This window comes from Mus pahari, chromosome 22 (genome assembly GCF_900095145.1).
Source record: "Mus pahari chromosome 22, PAHARI_EIJ_v1.1, whole genome shotgun sequence".
In the NCBI taxonomy this organism is placed as follows: Eukaryota; Metazoa; Chordata; class Mammalia; order Rodentia; family Muridae; genus Mus; species Mus pahari.
This window is the reverse complement of record NC_034611.1, coordinates 20079606-20102956: the sequence shown is the minus strand read 5'-3', so window position 1 is coordinate 20102956 and position 23351 is coordinate 20079606. Positions and strand designations below refer to the sequence as shown.

General features: G+C 43.8%; 1 protein-coding gene across 2 annotated transcripts; it reads left to right on the top strand.

The window, feature by feature from the left end:
- Positions 1–2503: 2503 nt before the first annotated feature.
- Positions 2504–22159, top strand: Plekhf2 (pleckstrin homology and FYVE domain containing 2). 2 transcript variants are annotated; one of them, XM_021222276.2, is made up of 2 exons: positions 2504–2756; positions 19505–22159. In XM_021222276.2, the coding sequence occupies exon 2, from the start codon at positions 19519–19521 to the stop codon at positions 20266–20268; it is 750 nt and encodes a 249-aa protein (XP_021077935.1). In that variant the 5' UTR covers positions 2504–2756; positions 19505–19518; the 3' UTR covers positions 20269–22159. The 2 variants fall into 2 exon arrangements, with proteins under 2 accessions (XP_021077935.1, XP_029389305.1); XM_029533445.1 differs by lacking the exon at positions 2504–2756 and adding an exon at positions 3948–4274 and having other exon boundaries at positions 19505–22152.
- The last annotated feature ends 1192 nt before the right edge of the window (positions 22160–23351 follow it).

The following is a 23351-nucleotide window of genomic DNA, read 5'->3' as shown; positions in this document are numbered from 1 at the left end:
TAGGAACTTGGGCTGGTGAGATGGCTCAGTGGGTAAGAGCACCCGACTGCTCTTCCAAAGGTCCGGAGTTCAAATCCCAGAGCTCTTCTCATTCCCAAAGCAGACACCCAAAAAAAAAAAAAAAAAAAAAAAAAAAAACCTCCTTTTGATTGAAGGACAATTAACAAATCAACTTTGTCTTACAGGCTTATAGAATTCGATTGATTAAAACTCAAATGTTGCTGCTATTTTCCAAACTTTTCTATGTGTTAGACCTTTGCCTATTTTATCTTTGTGTTACAGCTGAGGCATGAGGGTGAGGGACAGATCTTACCGTCTAAACCGGTGCTGGAGTGACAGGCTGTGTCAGGGCTGCCCAACTGTCTTTAGGTGACTTTGGTTTCTTGTTTTGTTTGGGTTGCTATGTTTTACAGAACTTTCTATGATGGTGGGATGTTTTATAGTGCCAGTGTCTCATAGTCACGTGATCAGTGTAAGGAACCAAATCTTAAATTTAAATTTTAATCAATACACCTGCTTAGTGGTTTTTTTTTGCCAGTATGAGTCTAAATAAATGGCTTCCAAACTGGGGAGCACACATCCCAGGAAGGGATGAGAATACACAGGCTGCAGGTAGAAAACGTATTACTCCATATATTTACATCATTATTTGGCATGTCTTATTTAATATTTAATAAGGTAAACTGTAATAGACATATGTGTGTACACATAGTACATGTATGTTTAATAATTTTCATCATTCTTACCTAGCTTGTGCTTGGCATGTTACAACTATTGATTCATCTAATGAATCTTTGAAGTATTCTTATTATTCTAGTTTTACACACAAAGGAACTAAGGGTAACTAAGTATGTCCAAGGACGCAGGTATAATAGTTGGTGGCAAAGCCAAGACTTTGAGTGTAGACACTCTGGCTTGCATCTTTGTACTTTAAGTTAAATAAGTGTATTGTAGGGAGGACAACAATTTTTTTTGTTTGTTTTTTGTTTTTTGTTTTTTTTTGAGACAGGGTTTCTTTGTATAACCCTGGCTGTCCTGGAACTCACTCTGTAGACCCAGGCTGGCCTCAAACTCAGAAATCTGTCTGCCTCCCAAGTACTGGGATTAAATGCATTCGAAAAGCAACATTTTTATTGATGACACTAGAAACAAAGCAGTTCCTAATCTTAAAATGTAAAGGGACCTTAGAGTGTGCTTAGTCTAGCACGCATAGATTGTGTGCGTATACGATTGAAATCCTGTAACTATCCCTATTATGACAATTGATCTCCTTTGCCAATTTTGTTCTGGATACTAATTTAAAACAACTGTATTTGTTCCATAGACATTGAAATAGCAAAGGATGGGGAGAACTTAAAGAATTCCAGGCACAAGAACAAGAGAAAAACCAATAGAACCAACCCCCACCCCAAACCTGACTCATTTGTGGATAGAATGGTTGGTTGGGTGGTGGACTCACTAATTCAACAACTGGCTCTCAATCTTCTTAATACTTTTTTTTTTTTTTTTTTTTTCCGAGACAGGGTTTCTCTGTATAGCCCTGGCTGTCCTGGAACTCACTTTGTAGACCAGGCTGGCCTCGAACTCAGAAATTCACCTGCCTCTGCCTTCCAAGTGCTGGGATTAAAGGCGTGCGCCACCACGCCCGGCTTCTTAATGCTTTAATACATATTGCGGTGGGCTCCGCCATAAAATTGTGTTCCTACTTCATAACTGTAATTTTGCTGTTATGAATCATAATGCAAAACGTGTTTTCCGATGGTCTTAGGCGACCCCTGTGATCCGCGGGTGGTGAACTGCTGAACAAGAGGCTAAAAAAAAATTTCCTTAAGTAATAAAACTTTAATAATAACCCAATTTCTAGCCCTTCCCTGTTTAAACCGTGTGCTTTATTTGCCGGCCTCTGCTATCTCTCCGCAGCGCCTAGTAAAGGCTCTTCTAACCCAGCGTCATCTTAGCACGGAGTTGTAGGTACCCGAAGCCCGGGCGCCGGGGAAGTTTTGAGAAGAGCGGAGTTCTTAGGCATAAGGTCACACAGGAGCCTGCGGGTCGAGGGTGCGGTAAGCGCAGACCCCTGGCTTGGGAGAAAGCGACAGCAGGTGCTCGGCAGCATGGCCGAGCCGGGCGGGGCTGGCAGACGCGGTTGGGTGGCGAGAAGCAAAGCCTTTCCTGTTCCTTAGGGAGGGAGGCGTGGAGGCGGCTTCCGCCCATTCTTCCAGAGAACTTCGCGGACTGCTTAAGAGTCCTTTCGGAAGGCTAGCCCGAGTCTGGAAAGTCAGGTCAGGCGACCCGGGACCGCCTCGGCCGGCTTGGGCGCGCGTCACCTCCGTGCAGAGGAGCGCGTCCCCCAGCCCGGCGGACGACGGCTCCCGAGTGGGTGTGGCCTCCGCTGGAGAGCCCGCCCCTCGTGCGGCCGCGTGGGGATGGAGGGGCGGGGCAAGGCGGTGGGCGGGGCGAGGGAGCCGGGAAGAAAGGGCAGGGCGGGTGTGCGCGTGCCCGCGTTTGGCGCTGGGGCGGGGGCGCGCCGGTGCGCGCGCAGGAGGGAAGCCAGGCAGAGCGGCCGTTGTCGGGTTCGACTGGCGGGGCGGTGAAGTCACCTGCGAGCGGCTGCGCCCGCCGCGTCCGGATCGCGCCGGCCTCGCGGGGGCCCCACGCAACCCTGCGAGGCTGGGGTCGGGGAGCAGGCAAGAGTCCGCGCCCGGAGTCGGCGACGAGGAGGAGTCGCACCCTCGGCGCCGCCGCCCGCGCCGGGCCGGGTAGGTGCCGTGGGGGTCGGGACGCACCGGGCGGCGGCGGCGGCGGGCTGGGGAGGGAGAAGCGAAACTTTGCGGGCGCCTGTCCCCCGCGGGCCCGGGCCGGTCGTGGCGCGGGGAGGGGTTGGCGCGGGCGGCGGCGGCCGACGCCATGTTGGGGTCTGTGGGAAACGGGGCGCTCGGGCGGCTCCCCTCCGGGCCGGCGTTCGGGCTGGAACCGCCTGAGTCCCGCCGCGCCCGTCCGCGGGACGCCGCCCCGAGGGCCAGGGCCGGGACCGCGGGCGGCGGCTGGGGACTGGACCTCGCGTCGTCCCCGAAGTTGTGGGGCAGCAGGACTCGGGTCCCCAGATCGTGCGGTCTGAAAACTTTGCAGGGTCTGGGCGTCAGGGGCACGCTCTGCCCCCAGCAGTTTATTTTTATGACTTTATATGAAAATGGCACCGCCCCATTGGCTCTGATAGGAGCGGTAGCCAACACGCTATTTGGAGGGGTTTTTGTTTGTTTGTTTTTGCTTTTTAAGTTTTATGATCTTTTGCCTAGTTTTTTTTTTTTTTTTTTTAATGTTATTAAAGTCCGAGAGCTGGTTCCCCAAGTTGCTCGAGTAGCCTTGTATACTCCTCGACTATTAAAGCAGTAAGTTGTGTGAGTGTGCAGTGGAAATGAATAGAATTCAGGTTACATACACCTAAGCAGTAATTCAGACTCCCAAGTCCTTTAAATGCCTCCTGGTAAATGCCTTCTTTGTTATGTTTTAATACGTTGCCTAAGAGACTCGTTAAAGAAACATGTAGAGTGGAAACGTTCAGGCATGTGTTGAAACGTTAAGGCATGTGTTGTCTTAAGGCTAAAGTGAAATAGCGCGGTGTGTTGCCTCATGCCGGTATTCTGAGCTCTCCGGCGGGCTGGGGCAGAAGCATCGCCGCGAGTTCAAGGCTAGCCTTGGTTAGAGCATGAGTCTGAAACAACAAACCCAGGACTAGCCAACCACCACAAACAGTTTAGGGTGAGCTTGACGTTTCAGCTTTTTTTTAAAAAATTCTTTTTCCTTTCAGTTCCTTAATAGTGCATGAGTTTTGAGCCCCTATCTTTGTACCTTTGTAGCTTAAGGAGTGGGAGGGCTCAGGTTAATTCAGAATTAACAAAGGCTATTTTTAATCACCGTGGGTCATGATAGCTTTGGGAGGTGAATGGTATTAAGTTGCTTATTTGGAAAGCTCTTTATAATCTCACCCGCCCCCAAATGAAACTGGTGTACAGCGTGAAGTAGCCTAGTAAATAAATACCCTTAAAAAAAAAAGGCGGCTTTAAAATTATGTTAAATGGGCTGAAAAGGCTTTTAACAGTGCAGAAGCCGTAAACATGCCGTGGTGGATTTCCTTTTTTGCTCTTTATTTTTTTAAAATCACTCTTCTGCGTGGGGAAGGAGGAGACACCCAGCCCCAGACCTCACGAGGAGCAGTCAGAAGACAAATTTCCTGAGTTTCTCCTCTTCACCATGTGATTATGGGGATGGAACTTAAGGTTGTCGGGCTTGGGGGCCAGCTGCTATCATTACTTTCTGAGCCACCTTTCTGACCCCTCTATTTTTAATTACATAGTACGCGCGTGCATGAGTGTGTGTGTGTGTGTGTGTGTGTGTGTGTGTGTGTGTATACACATTTGTGTGTGCACATGGCACAACTGTGGAGGTCAAAAGGATAACTTTGGGAGTTGCTTCTCCGTCCACTTTCTGTTCCAGGATAGAGCTGAGGCTGTCAGGCCTAGCCACAGAACAGAGCCTTACCCCACAGAGCCATCCCTGCCCCTCTTTTTAGTGTTTAGTGGGTAAAGGTGCTTTTTTACGTGTGCCAACTTTCTTAGTTCTTAAAAAAAAAAAAAAAAAAAAAAAAATTTTTTTTTTCCTTTAAATTTTGCTCCCTTGTCAGGCCACTTCCATTTGATATATATTTATTTTTTGGACCAAAAATTATTTATCAGAAAGAAGTTACTAGCCTGATATCACAAATCTTAACAGTCTGCAGCCATCTCGTCGTTTCTAGGGCATAGCATAAGAGCATAGCATAATTCATCCCTGTGTGAGCATTCTCTTGCCTATCTCGTTTCTTCTTTCCATCACTTATCCTTCTAATTCAGGTTTCAGTTTAACCGTCTGCTAAAGAGCTGATAATGCAAGGGTTATGATACTGAATGTTTTCTTCTTAAAAACTTTTCGTGGAAGCTGGGAGTGTTGTGGAGCACGGCTGGAATCCCAGCACCCTGAGGCCGAATTGCTGAGAGTGATCTGGGATTCATGGTGAGACTGTGTCTCAAAACCAACCAAAACCAAAACCACCTTTAAACCTGCCCTCTTTGAAGCTTCTCCACCCACTCTGCCGACCTGCTTCCTCTTTCTCAGTTGGATTCTGTTCTCTTCCCCCAAGGCGTCCTGGAAGTACCACCTAGGTCTGACAGCAGACAGGCATCATGGGAGGTCCCATTTGCTCATCCATCTTCTGCAAGCTAGCATGGAGCAGATGCTCAGGAGAGGTTGGAATGATAACCCTGTAAATAGTCTCCATGAACTTACTAAATTGTAATATATCCGTGGGGTAGCCAAGCTCGGTCGTCTGCCCTATGCTACGCACCACAAACTCCAGTTGGCGGATGAGGGACTTGAACTTGTGTGCGTTTTCTTTTTAGACACAATTAACTTCGACTGAATTTTGGCATGGGCACACAGACTTGAATATTTATGAAACTTTCAAGCAGATAATAGATTGGTGGGTAGTTGTGATGGAGAGAAGCTGTGATGGGCAAAAGGATGGGAAAACTCAGTTTAAAATGGGATTGAATATTTTTGCCCTTGAGATGGTTTTGCCTGTCTATAGGCCATTTAATTAAACAGTTTTTGTTGTGGTTTTGGCATAATTGGCTTGGTATTTCCTTTAAGATCTCAATGAGCACCAAATAAAACCTGATTTTCTATCGATGTTGATCTTTGAGCCTCTAAGCTTTACAGGTACGCTTTTTGCTTATGTAGTAATCCTCAGGCCAGTGAATAAATACGAAGTCTTTCTTTATCTCCCTTCCTTCCTTCCTTCCTTTTTTTTTTTTTTTTTTTTTTTTTTTTTTTTTGCGATAGAGTTTCTCTGTAGCCCTGGCTGTCTGGGAACTTGCTTTGTAGACCAGGCTGGCCTCTTAAGTCCAAGATCTACCTGCCCCTGTCTCTTGAGTGCTGGGATTAAAGGCCTGGGTCACCATGTCACCCCACCTCCCTGTGCTTTTGCAGTGCTGACTTAACTTGCAAAACTTTTCTAGGTTAAGGTGTTTTGTAATTTTGTAAGGACTGTAAATTTTGGACTCGCTTCATGTCCTCACTTAAGTCTTTCTCGGTCTGATTTTTGAGGCAGGGCTTCATGTAGCCTAGACTGGTCTCCATCCAATACCATATGTGGCAAAGAATAACTGTAGGCTCCTGATCTCCCTGTCTCTAATAGACCTTCCCCACTGCACCTAGTGCTTTTTTTTGGTGCTGTTTTCTTTTTTTGTTGTTGTTGTTGTGTTTTGTTTTGTTTTGTTTTGTTTTGTTTTTCGAGACAGGGTTTCTCTGTGTAGCCCTGGCTGTCCTGGAGCTCACTCTGTAGACCAGGCTGGCCTTGAACTCAGAAATCCACCTGCCTCTGCCTCCCAAGTGCTGGGATTAAAGGCGTGCGTCACCACGCCCAGCGCTGTTTTCTTTTTTGGGAAGCTCAAATTCTCCATCTTAGGCTTCTGCTTCCTCAGTGCTGGAGCCACAGGGTGCACCCCCCATTCTGGGTCCCATGGTCAATCTGTGAGACACAAAGTGGTGTGTACCATGTGAGGAGGAGTACCTGAAAGGAGACTAGGTGGCATTTGAATAATTGCTGTGAGCATGCTAGGAAGAAAGCACCTTGAATGCGAAGAAGACTGGAGCCAGTCAGTCATCTGTGCCTGGCCTTTGCTGCTTATTAGCCACATTCTTGAACAAGGCACTTCATTCTCTAAGCTCCACTGGAGTAGTTTGTAATGTAGACACAGGACTTTGCTTCAGAAAGTTGTGAAAATTCACTAAGATGTTTGTGAAAGTGCTTGGCACACGGTAGTATCATCTTACTGAATTTTCCACTTAGCAGCCAACATCTCATGGATGACACCTGAATCTCCCTCTGTTCTGGGATCCTGCTCGTGCCGGCGTTTCTGGTGGATGCGCAGAATGATTGTCTTGTGAGTTCTCTGAAGGACTTCAAGATAAATGAGCCAAGCCGATTCCTCCTTCCTACAACCTAACACCAAGTTGGGTGTTTACTTAGATTTTCACCGGCATCTTGCCTCCCCTTCCATCATCCCTGTATCCAGTCAGTTCCTGACTAATTGTCTCTACTGGTCTTTAGCCCCCAATTTCGTTTCTGTTCTCCATGGTTCTTTATGCTTTTGTTAATATCAAAATTGTTTGAAAACGATTTTGTTATCATGTCTTTGTCACATAAGAACACTGGGCTTAACTATGAGATGTTTTCATGCATGTGTGTAATGGGCTTTGATTACATTCATTTGGAGCCTGCTTTTGCATTCTTGGCTTTCACTCCAGTTCAGCCTGTGTACTGTTCCTATTAAAAAAAAGCAAAAACAAAAACCTTTGGCTCCCATTGCCTGTATATTCAAATCTAAATACTCCAATCTTAAATTCTCTGGTTCTGTCTATTTTTAAAGATTTATTTATTATTTATATGTAAGTACACTGTAGATGACTTCAGACACACCAGTAGAGGGCGTCAGATGTCATTACAGATGGTTGTAAGCCACCATGTGGTTGCTGGGATTTGAACTCAGACGTTCATAAGAACAGTCAGTGCTCTTAACTGCTGAGCCATCTCTCCAGCCCCAAAGATGTTTTTAGACTTCATGTTAATTATATGTATTTGTGTTTATCTTTGTGCGGTTATGTGCACATGAGAGCAGGTGCCTGGGGAGGCCAGAAGAGAGCGCTGGGACTCCTGGAGCTGGAGTTGGAGGTGATTGAGAACCACCTAATACTCATGCTTAGACCTGAACTTGGGCCTTCTTCAGGAGCAACTGAATTCGGTTTCTTGTAGCCCAGAAGGCCTCTCACTGTGTAGCTTGGACTCCGTGATCCTTCTGCCTCCATTTTTCCAAATGCTGGGATTCTAGGCATGTGCCACCACACCCAGCTTCAGTCTGATGCTTTCTTTTACAGCTTATCACCTACTCGTTTTATCAAAATTAATACTTGCAATAGCAAGATGATTACGAGGGGAGTGCTGTTACTGTCAGGCCATAATGATCAATACTTGTTCAATTCCTAGAACCTGGTGGGAAGAGAGAAATTGTTTTCTAATCTGCACTTGTTTCCTGGCAAACACACATAACATGTAAGGATTATTATTTTAAGTTAGCGTTCCACTCCCGCACTTGCTGCTTGTTTGCTTTCCTTCTCGAAGCCTGGGCTTAAGTGTTCCTTTTCCTGGGGTAGACATAGATGTCTACTCGCCTAAATAGTTTAACCTATTTTTTTAAATAATTAAAAATTTTGAAATTATAATTACATTATTTCCTTCCTTCCCTTGTCTCCTTACACCACCCTTGTTCTCAAATTTGTGGCCTCTTTCTTTATCACATCCTTCCATCCATCCATATGTATGTATGCTTCTGAATACATGAGTCAACGCTGCTTAGCCTGTGTAATCTTACCTGTGTGTGTATGATCCCAGACTTAGTAGTATTGGATAACTGATGGGGCGGATCTTACCTAGAGAAGGATATTTTTTCCAGCTCCCAGAATTCTTGTTGCCTGTAGCTCTTTGAATAGAATTGACAACCAAGAGAGTAGCATGTCCATTGCTGTCCCATCGTTCAAGTCTTGTTCATGAAGCCATGCTGATGACATTTCTAGGAGACACAATCTCACAGGAAAACCTCCTGTTTCTCTGGCTCTTACAGTCTTTTTGTCCTTTGTTCTGCAATCATCCATAAATAAGTCTTAGATGCAGGAATTGTGTTGCAGATGTGTCTGTTGGGACTGGGCACTGTACTGTAGTATCTTGTTCCCTGCATTTTGATTGGTTGCAGATTTCTTTAATGGACTCAGTCTGTTACAAAGGCCAGTTCCTTTAAGGAGGGTGAGAAGTACAGTGGTATAGGAATAAAGATTTAAAATGTATTCAGGAGTCTCGCTGGTTCAGTCAAGTGTCAGTAACAAAAATTCCAATACCAGCCATGGTTTGAATTGTTGGTCAGGGTTGGTTACCTCCCTGAGGTAGAAGGCCCTATTGCTGACGACACCATGCTCTTTGACATAGACCCAGAGGGATCTGAGCTGGATTGAGCTGAAGGCCTCCTCCCTTAGGACTAGGTTGGTACCAGAAGACACCATGCAAGCTTCCAAGAGAAGGAGGCAGCCAACAGTCCTACCCAGCGGTTAGACCTCTGAACACCACAACCAGTGTGGCACAATAACCCTAAGGGTCCAGTAGTGGCACGCATGCCAGCCTTCATGGTGGCCAGCAGCAACCAGAGGGGCTTAAGGCCCACTCAGTGGGAGGGAAAATTTGCCTGAGGCTGGGAATGTAGCCCCACGCTAGTGAAGTGGTAGATCTTGGAGGAGAACCTACTTCTTTTGTTTCAAGATTTGGGCTTAGATATCTACATGATCAGGAATATCACAGATCAACTCTTAGCCCTGAGACTGTCTTTGTGTGTACTCTGGTGTCTTTGTGTATTCTCTGGTGTCTGTGTGTTTGCTGGCTCTTTGCTTCTCTGCTGTTTAGACTTGAAGTGCAGAAATTTTATTCCTCATGTTCTAGTTAGTGCATTGCAGGAGTACCAGACCCCTTTCTTACTGTTTTTTGTTTGTTTGTTTGTTTGTTGTTTTTGGTGTGTGGGGTATTTGTTTTTGAGACAGGATCTTAAATATGTATGTAGCCCTGGCTGGGTTGGAAATTGACTTGTAGACCAGGCTGGCCTTGAACTCACAGGAATCCACCTGTATCTGAACTTTGGATGCTTGGATTAAAGGTGTGTGCCACCATGTCAGACATTTTTTTTCCTTTGTAAATTATTTCCATCATTCTCATTCCTATAGAAACACACCTGAATTATATATACTTGAAATTGTAACTATCTTTATCTTTTCACCACAAAGATTTTTAGTTTTGAGTGTCTTGTTTACTAGAAGTTTTTTTGTTGTGTTTTGTTTTGTTTTGTTTTGTTTTTCGAGACAGGGTTTTGTTTTTCGAGACAGGCTCCTGGCTGTCCTGGAGCTCACTCTGTAGACCAGGCTGGCCTTGAACTCAGAAATCCACCTGCCTCTGCCTCCCAAGTGCTGGCATTAAAGGTGTGTGCCACCACTGCCCGGCTGTTTACTAGAGTTTTGTGTGGTGCCCAATGGCTAGTGGCTGTTTCACTATTTGGAACCTATTGTCAGTTATCTCTGGATTTATTTGCTTCCACATTACTTAAATTTAAAACATAGGGATCATTTTATACTTCCCCCCTCCTCCTCCCATGCTCAGTGTGCATTGTTCAATGTGGACACCACTTCTGAGCTATATCTCCAGCCTTCAGTTAGTTTTAGCTTTACTCTCATACATCATTAGTCCTAGTGCCTCCCTCCAACTCCCAGCCCTTACTCCAGCTCAGGCCCTAAGATTCATGTGGCCCAGACTGACCTGGGACTTACAACTGTCTTCTAAATGGTGGACTGAGTCTCTACAGTCGGCTCTTAGATCTTGCTTTCCGTCTCTTCCTTCAAAAGCAGTGTCTTTCATTGTTTGCAAGGACTAGGTGAAATCTGGCTAGTCCTGAGGTTGAAGGAAATCTCGGGAACTAAGGTGGTGTGTGGTCAGACAGCTTGTCCTCTTTCCTTTCTTCTAACTTGAGTAACTCCCCAATCCTCCACTGCGACTGTATGCTGGTAGCTCAACGAAACAAAAAGAACTGCTTTTTACTTCAGAGTTTTATTCCTTTACTTAGTGGGTTTTGTTTTCGTTTTGTTTTGTGTTTCTATTTCCTACTGAAACACGGGGTTGAACTTGTTCTTTCAAATGTTAAAGTGGTAAATTCTGTGTGTCTCACACTCTCTCATTTCCTGCTTTGTTGATTGTTTATTGTAATCCTTAACTGATTATGCTTTATATTAAAATTGAATATAAATTGAATATAAATGAAGGCACTGCCCGTATCTTCATTCTTTTTTCCTACCAATAGTACAGTGAACAAATCACAAGTGTTGGGTGTGCTGAGGGAAGTGTTGGGTGTGCTGAGGGAAGTGTTGGGTGTGCTGAGGGAAGTGTTGGGTGTGCTGAGGAGGCTGGCATGGCTGGCATGGCTGGTGGCCCCAGCTCTGCAGGGTTGCTCAGTCCCCTCGGAGTTGCTAGCACTGTGCTGCTGGTCTTGGGCACTTGCATCTGAATTGTCGATGATAAAAATATGCTTATCGTATGTATTATCATATTGTATTGACAAAACAGCTGGGTTTTTTGGAAAGAAGAACTCATAGATTATCATGACATTGAGTTTTTTTTTTTTTTTTCTTAAATAGGAGCTTCCATGTTTGATGATTGAAATGACTAATTAGATGTGGCTAGATGACATTTGCTTGTCAGCCTGAAATCTGTGGATCCAGTGAGGTGCTTGATGAGTGAGGCACACTTCCTGAAATCTGTGGATCCAGTGAGGTGCTTGATGAGTGAGGCACACTTCCTGGTTTCTGAGGCCCAGCAGGCACCAACTGCAGATTGAGAAGCTGCTGTCACTTGTGACTGCTAATCATATTCCGCTCTGCACACTCTGGCTGTGTGCGATGCAGCAGGTTTGCAGGTGCTGTTGGGAATACATAATTGTAGGAAATACTGTTGTTTTCAGGGACTCCTGAATAAACGTGAGTCCAAATGTTACTGAAACCTGTACTGAACTGTGTTAAGTGGTGTGGAGAGTAACGGTGAAAGCCTGTGTGGCTGCTAAGCTTGGCTGGAGGATCTCTTCAGTGAATGCTGGGATTTCAGCAGACAGAGAAAGACTAGAGAAGGATGTGTCCTCTAGCTGAATTTAGATAGAGATGGGGAAGGAAACCCAGAGCACATTGCTGCTGCTGACAATTTGGTTTGGTGTTGAACAGGGAGAACATGGAATGATGGGAGAGAAAGACTGCAAGAAGCCAGGGTTCAGTGTGAACATTTGAGCACCAGTTAAGGACTCAGTGGACTTGCCTCTCTTGGCCTGGGTGTCTGGTTTTTTTTTTTTTAAAGAAAGTTCCCTGGACATTGCTGCAGTAGAAGAATGTTAATCTTTATTTAGGATGACTTAACTGAGACTTAAGACTGAAGTCTCAAGACTGAAGATTCTTGAGAAACTCAAGGTCTGTGTTCTACACTCCTAAACAGACTTTTAAAAACAAACACCAACCAACAACAGCAACCAACCCAGCAGCTCAGTGTGCTTGTTCTGTGCTTTCAAGTTTTTTCTAAAATCTTTGTGTGACCCTGTCCCTGTGTAGCATGCTGTATTTCTTTATAAGACCCGACCTATTTGAGACCACTTTTTACTGACACTGAGTTAGTCAGACGAAACTTTGCTTTTTAGTACTTGAGTATATGTCATTTCTCCTCCCGTTCATATTCAGTTGTCTTAGTGGCATGAATGTGAAGCTTTTGAATATTTTTTCTAGTATATGAGCTGCCAAAGCAAGCCTGCTATGAAGCATTTGTGTAGGTACCGTTGGTAGTGCCAGGTTATAGGAAAGAATAGGAACTTCCCAATCTGTGTGGAAAAAGCATATATCCAAATTTGGGCCTATGGTTGAAATGAAGAAAGCCCTCTTGGAAATGTTAGTTTTTCTTCCTCCTCCTCCTCCTCCTCCTCCTCCTTCCTCCTCCCTCCTCCTTCTTTTTTTTTTTTTTAAAGATTTATTTATTTATTATATGTAAGTACACTGTAGCTGTCTTCAGAAACACCAGAAGAGGGTGTCAGATCTCATTACAGATGGTTGAGTCACCATGTGGTTGCTGGGATTTGAACTTGGGACTTCTGGAAAAGCAGTCAGTGCTCTTAACCATTGAGCCACCTCTCCAGCCCCCCTTCTTCTTCTTTTTGTCTTTCCTAGATACATACTCAAAGGTCTGCATCAGCAATCTATTTCTTAAGGTAGCGGGGAGTACAGAAAAGACCATGTATCCCCATCACCCCATAAAAAATGTACCAAGCTGTGAAGTCATAGAAAAGTTATTTAACTTAAAACATTTTAAATGTATGAATGTTTTATCTGCATGGATTTATGGGCACCATGGTATCTGTAGAGGCCAAAGAGGGTGTCAGATCTGAGTCTGTAGTCACTGTTTCAAGCTACTGAATAGGTGCTGGGAATTGGGCCCCAATCCTTAACAAGAACAAGTGCCTTTAACTGTGGAGCCAACTCCCCATCCTATCTGACTGCAGCATTTAGTCCTCCTGACTCAGCTTCCAGAGTGGGAGGGTAGTAAGTGCACGCTCCTCTACGAGGCTTTTTATTTTTAAGTCGTTTTATGACTTGGTTTATATTTACTTATTTAATGATTTGGTAGAATGAGTTATTTTCACCTAATACCGTCATAATTATTACTGTTGGATTTTTTTGAGTCAAGTTTCTTTGTGTAGCACTCACTGGCTGGAACTTACTCTGTAGACCAGGCTGGCCTCAAATTCAGAGATCCACCTGCCTCTGCCTCCTGAGTGCTGGGATTAAAGAAAGGCATGGGCCACTACCGCCCATCTTCATCCAGCATTATGACATGAAAGAGTAAAGTAAATATGTCTAGTAGGCATTGGTTATGTGTAGTTTTTTTTCCCTTTCATGATTGAGATTATGAAATAACTCACCTTTTTAGTAATGGGCCGATAGGGAACCTAGGAGAGATTTTTAAGTTAATGGAGTTTTTCTATAATATGATTCAAAATTTGAAGTTCCATTTTCTCTCAGCTTAGTAAAGTCAGCATTGATAAGTTTGAAAATAAAATACAGAAGTTTGTTCCCTTTTTCTTATCTATAGTCTGCCTATCCCTTTACAGTGCATGTTAAGAGTGAAATCTTAGTAGACAGGCCAGAGAACTCTTCCTGTTGACTGAAAAAGTTAAATTCACTCACATTTAGTTTGCACAGATGTCAGTTATTTCTTCATTTTATTATCCCAGTATTTTGTTTAGACTTTTACTCAGTAATTTTTTGTGCTGGTTATTACACTGTGTGACTGTGAAAAGTAGATAGGCACTTAGAATATATATAGTTTGTGGGGGGTGGGCTCCATGCATGGACTGAGGGAGTAGTTTGCACCCCCCCATCCCCCACCCCCTTGTGTGCTTGGCTGGCTGTATTCCAGGCAGTTCTCTGCCACTGTTGGCTTTGTTTTCTCCCAGCAGTTGCTGGAGACTGAGGCAGACTGCATTAGTTTGTTTCTCAGGATCACTTCCCAGGGTTCTTAGCCTCACCTTGTGTTTCTCTAAGGTTTGTGTAAACAGTAGTTCCCTGTGGTTAAAACAGTTTGTGCGCATGACTTGGGGGCATAGCACTTGCCTGAATCTAGTTTCCAACCCTGGGCAGGGGTAGGGGTGTTGGTGAATTCAGGCAAGACTTGCTGTTACAGCTGGGCGTGGTGGTGCACGCCTTTAATCCCAGCACTCGGGAGGCAGGTGGATTTCTGAGTTCGAGGCCAGCCTGGTCTACAGAGTGAGTTCCAGGACAGAGAAACCCTGTCTCAAAAAACCAAAAAAAAAAAAAAAAAAAAAAAAAAAGACTCGCTGTTACTGTGAAATCCAGCCAGCCCACTTCTGTCAGGCCAGTGTTTTAAAGACAGAAAGTACCTCATTGACTGCTGCTGCTGTTTCTTTTTTACGCCAGACCCTTTGGCTCGCAGCTTATTGGTTTATTTCCTACTATAACCCACTGAATTTAAATACTGGACTTTATTCATATCAGAAGTCATAAGTATGGGTAAGAAAGAATTTGTCCAGGCATAGTCCCACATGCCTTTAACTTCAGGCAGAGGCAGGGGGATCTCTGTGAGCTCCCTACCAGCCAGGTCTACACTGTGAGAGAGACCGTGTCTCAGAAGGAAGGAAGGGCAGACGGGAGATGTGTTTCAGTAAGGATGAGAGGAAGCACTGATTGATCATCTGAGGAAGCACTGGCACAATAGTCTGCTCTCAGCTGTAAATAGATAGGATCCTTTGTCTTCCGGGTTTGCTTTTTCTGCCCAGTATTACAGTTTAACCAGTGGTGAGCACACCCCACCGAGTGTGTGGGACATGCATGGACAGTGTAAAGGAGGTTCCTGTCTGCCAGAGGATAGGAAGGCTTTTCTTCCTAGTCCTTTAAAAAGTCGCTGGTATTCTTTCCCCAAAAAGCAGACAGCATTCAGATTGGACCACACTGTGGCCCCCTTTCCCCATTAAGGCCCTTTAGGATGTACTGGACTCTATCCTTGGGTAAGCCCAGGGCTCTTGCATTCTGGTTGGCATGGAGCCAAAGGATCTGTTTTACCCAAGAATGTTGCTTTGGGGTATCTAGTAGTAACCCCGGTCATGTTGATATTTATGCCCCTTCTGATGGCTTCCCACTGCCCCCACGCACTCTACCACCTCCCCGGTGTAGCTGCCGTGTGCTCCTGCTCTGCGTGTATGTGTGAAAAGCATTTTGTATGTTTCTTAGTCCAGTGCCTTTCATATCAGACACCTGGAAACTACTTTAGGACTGAGAAGGACAGTGGAAGGTCTGAAGCCAGAGGCCTTAGGTTCTGCATTCCCATTGCTTTTCAGCATAGGTCACAGCCTGGCAGTGAAATCAGAAGCTTGCTGCCCTACTTGTTAAAATAAATGGAGGATAATAAGATTCATCATTTATCATTGGGAGAATTACGAGAATATGTTTTTGTATCCTTGTAGTATATTCATGTGTAATTGCCAAATTTTGAAAATCATTTGCTGTAGCCAAGAACTTGTTAATAATGCAGACTTCTCTAGGTTGCATCATTCTTAAATGGGAGAGAGCCCACAGGCTGGCCCAGTGGGTAAATGTGCTCTCTGTGCTAGCCTGGAACCCACATGAAGGTGGAAGGGGAGAGCCTGCTCTGCAGAGTGAGTGGTCCTTTCACATCCACACATTAATAAGAACAACAACAATGATGAATTTTACAACTTAATATGCCTGAAAATTTTTTCAGAATCGTCTTCATTAAAAATTATTATTACCTTCAGTCCTCTGAAGCTGTCCTTCTTGCCTAGGGTAGCCTAATGCTCCCTTACCACTTTGTTGGCCATAGAGTTGGTGACTTTCCTTTGGTGTTTGGAAGCAGGGTCTCATGGAGCTCAGCCTGGCCTTGTTGTCCTCACTGCCCCAGCGCTAGGATGACAGGCATGCCCCACTGCCTAGATGACGGCAGGAGTACCTGAAATCTGTCTCTGGGGACATGGCAAGTTTGAGACCAGGAAGGAGGCTTGGGAGTGCTGGTGGGAGGGGTTCTTAGCCTTAGTCACTGCTTGGTTCTGGGTTTTGTTTTCTCTCTACTCTTGAACAGGGAACTTGCTTGTATCATGTTTTTCGGGCACATATGTCATGTCTGAGAAACATTTTTTTGGATGAATGTGAAGTCTGAAAACTTCACAGATAAGTTTCTACTGTAGATACTGTTAGATTTTAATTTTAGTTTCTGTGTACTTCCAAATTTTATAGGTAGCTCTGATTATGCTTTCCTAGTACATCTTTTTTTTTTTTTTAAGAGTTTATTCAGGGCACGGGGAGGGGAGTTAAGAGAGTAGTAGAGGCAGAGAAAGGCAGAGAGGAGAGAGTAGAGAAGTAGAGGCCGGCCATGACCACGTGGGGGGGGGATGGGGAGAGGGAGAGAGGGCAAAGGTAGACTAGCACAGTTAAGGTAGACGTCTAAGTTGTGGTTATTATCTCTAAGCTGGGTGTCTTATTGAGGATGCTAGTGACCATTGGAGCCTTTTACCAGTGGCATCTAAAACCTGAGTACCTTAAAGCCTGCCGTGTTTGAGTCTGCTGATGCAGTGTATATTAGACGGTGATGGCTGGGGCAGTCACTTTCCCCACCTCATGGTCTTGAGTGTATTTCAGTTGCGTTGTTTAGGCTTATCTCATGCTCGGGGGTTGGTTAGGACGCATTGTAGTTTACTCGTTATAAGTGGTGCTAGATTGAATATTCTGTATATAACCTTTATGCTGAGTCAAGTGGGTGGATGGGCCTGTGCATAGAAGTCACAAGTCACCTCGTATAGGCCCTGAGATGGAACTCAGGTTGTTCAGCTTGGCAGCAAAGGCCTTTATCCATTGTGCCACCTTATTGGTTGAAAATTTCTTTTGATTGGAAATCAAATTGGTGGTTACACCTCTTTTCTGTAAAGTACAAAAAAAGCACCTGTTGCCCTGTATTGTCACAAATACTGCATCTTAGGACATCTCCTTTTTCTTCATGCTTTTTTTTTTTCTTTTTTGTCAATCTGATAAAAATATCTTGGTATTGGACTGGAGAGATGGCTCAGCAGTGAAGAGCATTCCAGAGGTCCTGAGTTCAATTCCCAGCAACCACATGGTGGCTCACAACCATCTGTAATGGGGAACTGATGCCCTCTTCTTATGTGTTTGAAGACAGCAGCAGCACATCCATATACATTAAATGAATAGATAAATAAATAAGTAAATATTTTAAAAAAGACAACAGGAATTTTTTTTTAAATCTTGGTGTTTCAATTATAAATGAGGTTAGACTTTTCATGTTAAATTTTAGTTCTGCAATCCACTTTTTACATTTATTGTGGGGGAGGGGCACACACGCTTGTAGACACCTTGCTTATCAAGGTGTGCTTGTGGAGGTCAGGGGATTTTTGGGATTCAGTCCTATCCTATGGGTCCTGAGGATTAAACTCAGGTCATTAGATTTGGCGGCAAGCATCTTTACCACCTCACTGGCCCTTTTCTGTGATATATTTGTCATAAGATGCTAGACTTTTTGCTTTCCTTATGTAGCTGGAGGTGGAGCCCAGACTGTGCATCCTAGGTGAGCACTCTGTCACTAAGCTGGGGTACCCAGTCTCAAAAGGGGGCGTGGGGGGCAGTGACAGAGACTGAGAAAGGACTGGTCACTTAGTTAAGACCTTCAAGCTTTGAAGCCATCCAGTGTCTTGTTCACTGTTGGGAGTAGTCTCAGTGTTACTGCCCCTCCTTGTGATTCAGGAATAACCAGACTTATAATAAGCTATTAATGGACGCCAAGACAGGTTACGGTGTCATCAGTTGGTGAACTGAAGACAATCACACGTTAGTCTTTAAATATTTCCCTTCTCAAACTTTGGTGTTCTTCAGTGTGCTTGGTTGTTACTGTAGTAGTACTAGGTTAGTGGACAAAATAAAACACTATTCGGGGACTTGAGAGAAGTCAATATTGGATCTAAAGATTAGATCTATGATCATTGAATTAATAGTTGTTTTTTTTTTAAACATTGTTAAATGTTCTTGTTTATCTTGAGTGTATTTGGTGCTTCAGATCATGTCAAAGATGGCAGTTAGATGGTCTCTGCAGCCTTATGCAGTGGGCATGGATTTCAGTCCTTTGGTAAGAAAGAAGCTAAGAGATACATAGAATATGACAGACATGGAGGATGGATATTTGGTGCTGTTAGGTGTTCTAGAGGAAAGATGCTAAGATTTGAAGGGTGATTAAGAGGTGGCTGGAGTTGTGAGTAGTAAGGAAGACGACAGTGGAACCCACTTACACACAGTAGTGTTTTCTTCAATTGCTATGTTTTAGGCAAGGATGACTTATGTTGAGGTGGAGAGAATAAAAAGTCCAGTAATAGCTGGATTTGGGACAAATCCCTATTGTTTGGGAGTCTGGGGTGGGGGCATGGCAAGTTCAGGACCAGCTTGGGCTAAGTAGTGTAAGGACCCATCTCAAAAACAAAACAGTTAAGACCAAAAATCTACCAGGTAGTTAAAGGTCCTTACACACTATGCTAAGTGTTACAGATTTTAAAGATTAAGGGGAATCATTTCAAGTAACAGCAGAAACAATGTAGTGTTTTAGAGATCGCTGCCAATGGATTGATTTAGAAGGGAAGGCTTGAAGCAGTGGGAAAACGTTGGGGCTAACCCAGGCGAGAGCACTGGGGCCTAGGCTTAGGGGTTATGTAGCTTACTGGAAGACTGGGGTCATACTTTTTTTAAGTGTTCATTAGGGAATCTGTTCTCCAGAACCCCATTGAGCTTCAGTTTCACGGAGCTAGGTTTATTATTTTGCAGAAGTTTTTAATTGAACTTGTTTTTATTTGTTTGTGGCTTCCCCCCCCTCCCCCGAGTCAGGGTTTCTCTGTGTAGCCCTGGCTGTCCTGGAACTCACTCTGTAGACCAGGCTGGCCTCGAACTCAGAAATCCGCCTGCCTCTGCCTCCCGAGTGCTGGGACTAAAGGCGTGCACCACCACACCCGGGTTGAACTTGGTTTTGGTTGTCTCATTTTTTACGAGTGCTGGGTATAATGACCCACACTGTAATCCCTCACTTGGAATAGAGGCAGCAGGACTGTTCTAGGTCACCCAGGTTTCATACATAGTTCTGATGCCTAGTGATTATACAGAGGGAAAGAAAACTGGATTACTTGCCTTTAGAAAAACCAGTATCTTGGTAGATCACATCTTGTTATTCCTTATAGGAATTCATACTTTGTGTGCTAATTTCTTTTCTTTTTTTCCCCTAAAGGTTATTAGCAAAAGATGGTGGATCGCCTGGCAAACAGTGAGGCAAATACTAGACGCATAAGTATTGTGGAGAACTGTTTTGGAGCAGCCGGTCAGCCCTTGACCATCCCTGGGCGTGTGCTTATTGGAGAAGGAGTATTGACTAAGCTGTGCAGAAAGAAGCCTAAAGCAAGGCAGTTTTTCTTATTTAATGATATTCTTGTATACGGCAATATTGTTATCCAGAAGAAAAAATACAACAAACAGCATATTATTCCCTTGGAAAATGTCACTATTGATTCCATCAAAGATGAAGGGGAATTACGGAATGGATGGCTTATTAAGACACCGACTAAGTCGTTTGCAGTTTATGCTGCCACTGCCACGGAGAAGTCAGAGTGGATGAATCACATAAATAAGTGTGTCACTGATTTACTCTCCAAAAGTGGGAAGACGCCCAGCAACGAGCATGCTGCCGTCTGGGTTCCTGACTCTGAGGCCACCGTGTGTATGCGCTGCCAGAAAGCAAAATTTACACCAGTCAATCGGCGGCACCATTGCCGCAAATGTGGCTTTGTTGTCTGTGGTCCCTGCTCTGAAAAGCGATTTCTTCTTCCCAGCCAGTCTTCTAAACCTGTGCGGATTTGTGACTTCTGCTATGACCTGCTTTCCACGGGGGACATGGCCGCATGTCAGCCAACTAGATCAGACTCTTACAGTCAGTCGTTGAAGTCTCCTTTAAATGATGCATCTGATGATGACGACGATGATGATAGCAGTGACTAAGGACATGCTGTGAAGTATTTAATTGACTGTCTGAGAGTCAGCTTTGGGGCCTCTCAGTTTTGCTTTAGCCATGACTGCCTGAGAAGTCTTAACCTCTGTGCCTCTCTGTATCCTATAGAAAGCAGCCCCGTGCTTTCTGCCCTTCTCTGCACTCTCTCACAGGGACAAACTTGCAGATACATCCCATAGGGTCTTGGCTTCCTACTGTCCTTATTTCTAGATTAGTTTCTTGTAAGTTGGAAAAGATGTTTATTTAACAGATCTTGTATTACATTTTCCCTCTGATATGGAAAAACTAAAAGCACAGAATGATGGGAACAAGAATATGATGTGATATCTGTGGCTTTTCCCCAAGCATTCTATGTAATGTTAAGACACCAGTGACAGAACATGGTTTGGAAATTCTTTATTCTCTTTTCTCAATGCCAAGTGGTGCCTTACTGTGGCAGCAATGTCACTGTCACTGAAATAAACGTAAGCCCTACCTTCTTTCTTGTTTGATTGATTTAAACACACTGGTGCTCTTACAGGTGGAGAATGAGTGATGGATATAGGTAAGCATATTTATTTGACAGCTACTACGAGGAACTAAATTTAGAGGTATCTCCACTCTTATATGAATATTTTTCATAAAATAATTGTGATTATATTTTTACATCTTTTAGGCACCAAATTATAATGGTCACATATATGTTTAGCCCGTTGCCACTGTTCGGGATTCGATTTGAAATTCATCACTAGTATAGAAGTGGCATACTCCACTAGCTTCTACTTTCCTAATATATTTTTACAAATAACTTTATTTGCTTTACATTATTTCTAAAAGGAAAAATCTGAGGAAACCCTTATATTTTCCAGCAGGGTTTCTCTGTGTAGCTTTGCTTATTCTGGAACTCGATTTGTTGACCAGGCTGGCCTTGAATTCTCAAAAATCCATCTGCCTTTGCCTCCCCAGGCACCACTACCACCTGACAAAAATGAAAAGTCTTAAGAAAATCCTCCCAGTAGAGCATGGAGACTTATAGATCTGGAAGAGATCGGAGTTTGACTAGATTTCCTGTCTGCAAGCATCGTCAATTTTTTTGTGAAATTATCTTGATTTACAACATGGTGTTGTATTTTACAGAGTTTATGAAGCCCCAAACAATTTTTTATTTTTTTTGTAAAACAATTGTATGTTTAATCTGTTTCTGAAATCATTTTGCAATGTATGGAAATAGAGTAGCAGTTGCTATTTCTAAATTGTGACCATCGTCTGAGATTGCTTTGAGAACTGGTAGTTACTCTCTCTATGCTTGGAGATGGTCATTAAGCTGCAGGCCCGCTCACTGCATAGCACTGGACGTGCCGTGCACAGTCTGGCCCCAGCATGGTGCGGTAACTAGGTTCTCAAAGGTGGGAAACCGAGCTGAAAGGTCTGTTGTTGTTGTTGTTGTTGTTGTTTTTTCCAGAGTTCTTTTCAAACCCAGCTTCCCCTTTTCAAATGTTAAAACCTGTATAATTCTGCAGCTGTCCTAGGGTTAGATTCAGTAACTTGTGGATGGAAGAGTCATTGGTATTCGCTTTGTGGTTACAGTACTTACTAATTTTACTTTTCTGCTCAGTTTTGAAAGTGTGTGAGCTATATAGGTCTCCCTGTAGGAAATGTGAAAAAAAGCACACGATTTGTTCCTGCCTTTTGTTTTGGCTGGTTTTACTATCACGTGGATTTGTATTTGTTTCAAAGCAGCATATCCATGCAGTCAGTAAGCATGTTTGAAAGGACCATAAAAACCAGAGAAATGCTGTTGGGAACTTGGAAATTCAGGAATCAAGGGGAAATGTCCTGAGATAACATTTGCATTGTCAACCTCAGTTGACTGTTTTTACAATAAAAATATTTTGCAGCTTATTTCCTGTGTTTTTATATTGTAATTGAAGATTTTCTTCCTTTTCTAACTGTAAGATATTATGCATAGTTCCACCTTAGTATTTATTAGCTATGAATGCTTAGGATGTAGACACTAATGGAGAATAGTTTTTTGTTTTTAGATAGACCTAATCTGGCCTCAAACTGACTATGTAGCAAGTAGTAGCTCTAAGTGCGAAGCTGAGAATTCCCTTGAATTGATCCTCCTGCCTCCACATCCTGAGGACTAGAATAGCAGGCTGGGCTGACACAAGAGTACTGAGGTCCTTAGTTCTTCTAGGCAAGCACCCCAACAGCTGAGCTGCACCCCAGCCCTGTCCGCTCTTTAGGAGGTGCTGATGCAGGACTGGCAGAATTGCTTCTCAAATTTTTTTTTTTTTTTTTTGACTTAGAAAACTCTGTTTATTGATCCTCAAACCCAATACAAAATTCTCTGTGCATGTTTTACAGGCCCTTGACCTTGAGGCAACAAAGAGTAGAAAGAACAGGGAGATTGACTGGTATTGCCCCCTTTGCTATCCAGTTAATTGTTCTATTAAGTAATCCACATTGAAATGATAGTTGAAAAGCTTTGGTGTTACAAGCTTTTATCAGGGGCAAAGAGGAATTTATCACTTTACCAGGCATTGTTTGTGCATGAGCCTGCGAGTTTGTATGGAGAAAACGTAATTGCGTGCCTTTGTTAACTTATAAATTTTAGCAGCTTTATTTGAAACGTCCTCCATTTTGCCTGCCTGCAGTCCACCTGTTTGAGCCGTTCAGTGAGTCATACTCATTCAAGCGACCACTGGGCTTTGGATATCTTCATCCTGGCCACCCAGGAGGCACTCCCCGATCCCCTGGCCTTGGGCACCCGCTTTCTTTTCTGTCTCTGTTTATCATTGCTCTTTGGGGGTCGTGAGGGAGGCTGGGGCAGGGGATTTATAGTGAAGTCATTCACTGTAGTCTCTGGGGACCCATTTAGTTCATCAAGATGTTCTCATGGTTCCTTTCTATAGCATTAATGAACACTTGATACTCTTAGTATCAAATAACTTTTTCAGTTTAATTTATTTGTGTGTGTGTGCACACTCCTACTCTTTTTTTTTTTTTTTTTTTGGTTTTTCGAGACAGGGTTTCTCTGTATAGCCCTGGCTGTCCTGGAACTCACTGTGTAGACCAGGCTGGCCTGGAA

Coding starts and splice junctions, on each gene's coding strand:
- Plekhf2 (XM_021222276.2), top strand. CDS start 19,519: ATGGTGGATCGCCTGGCAAACAGTGAGGCAAATACTAGACGCATAAGT.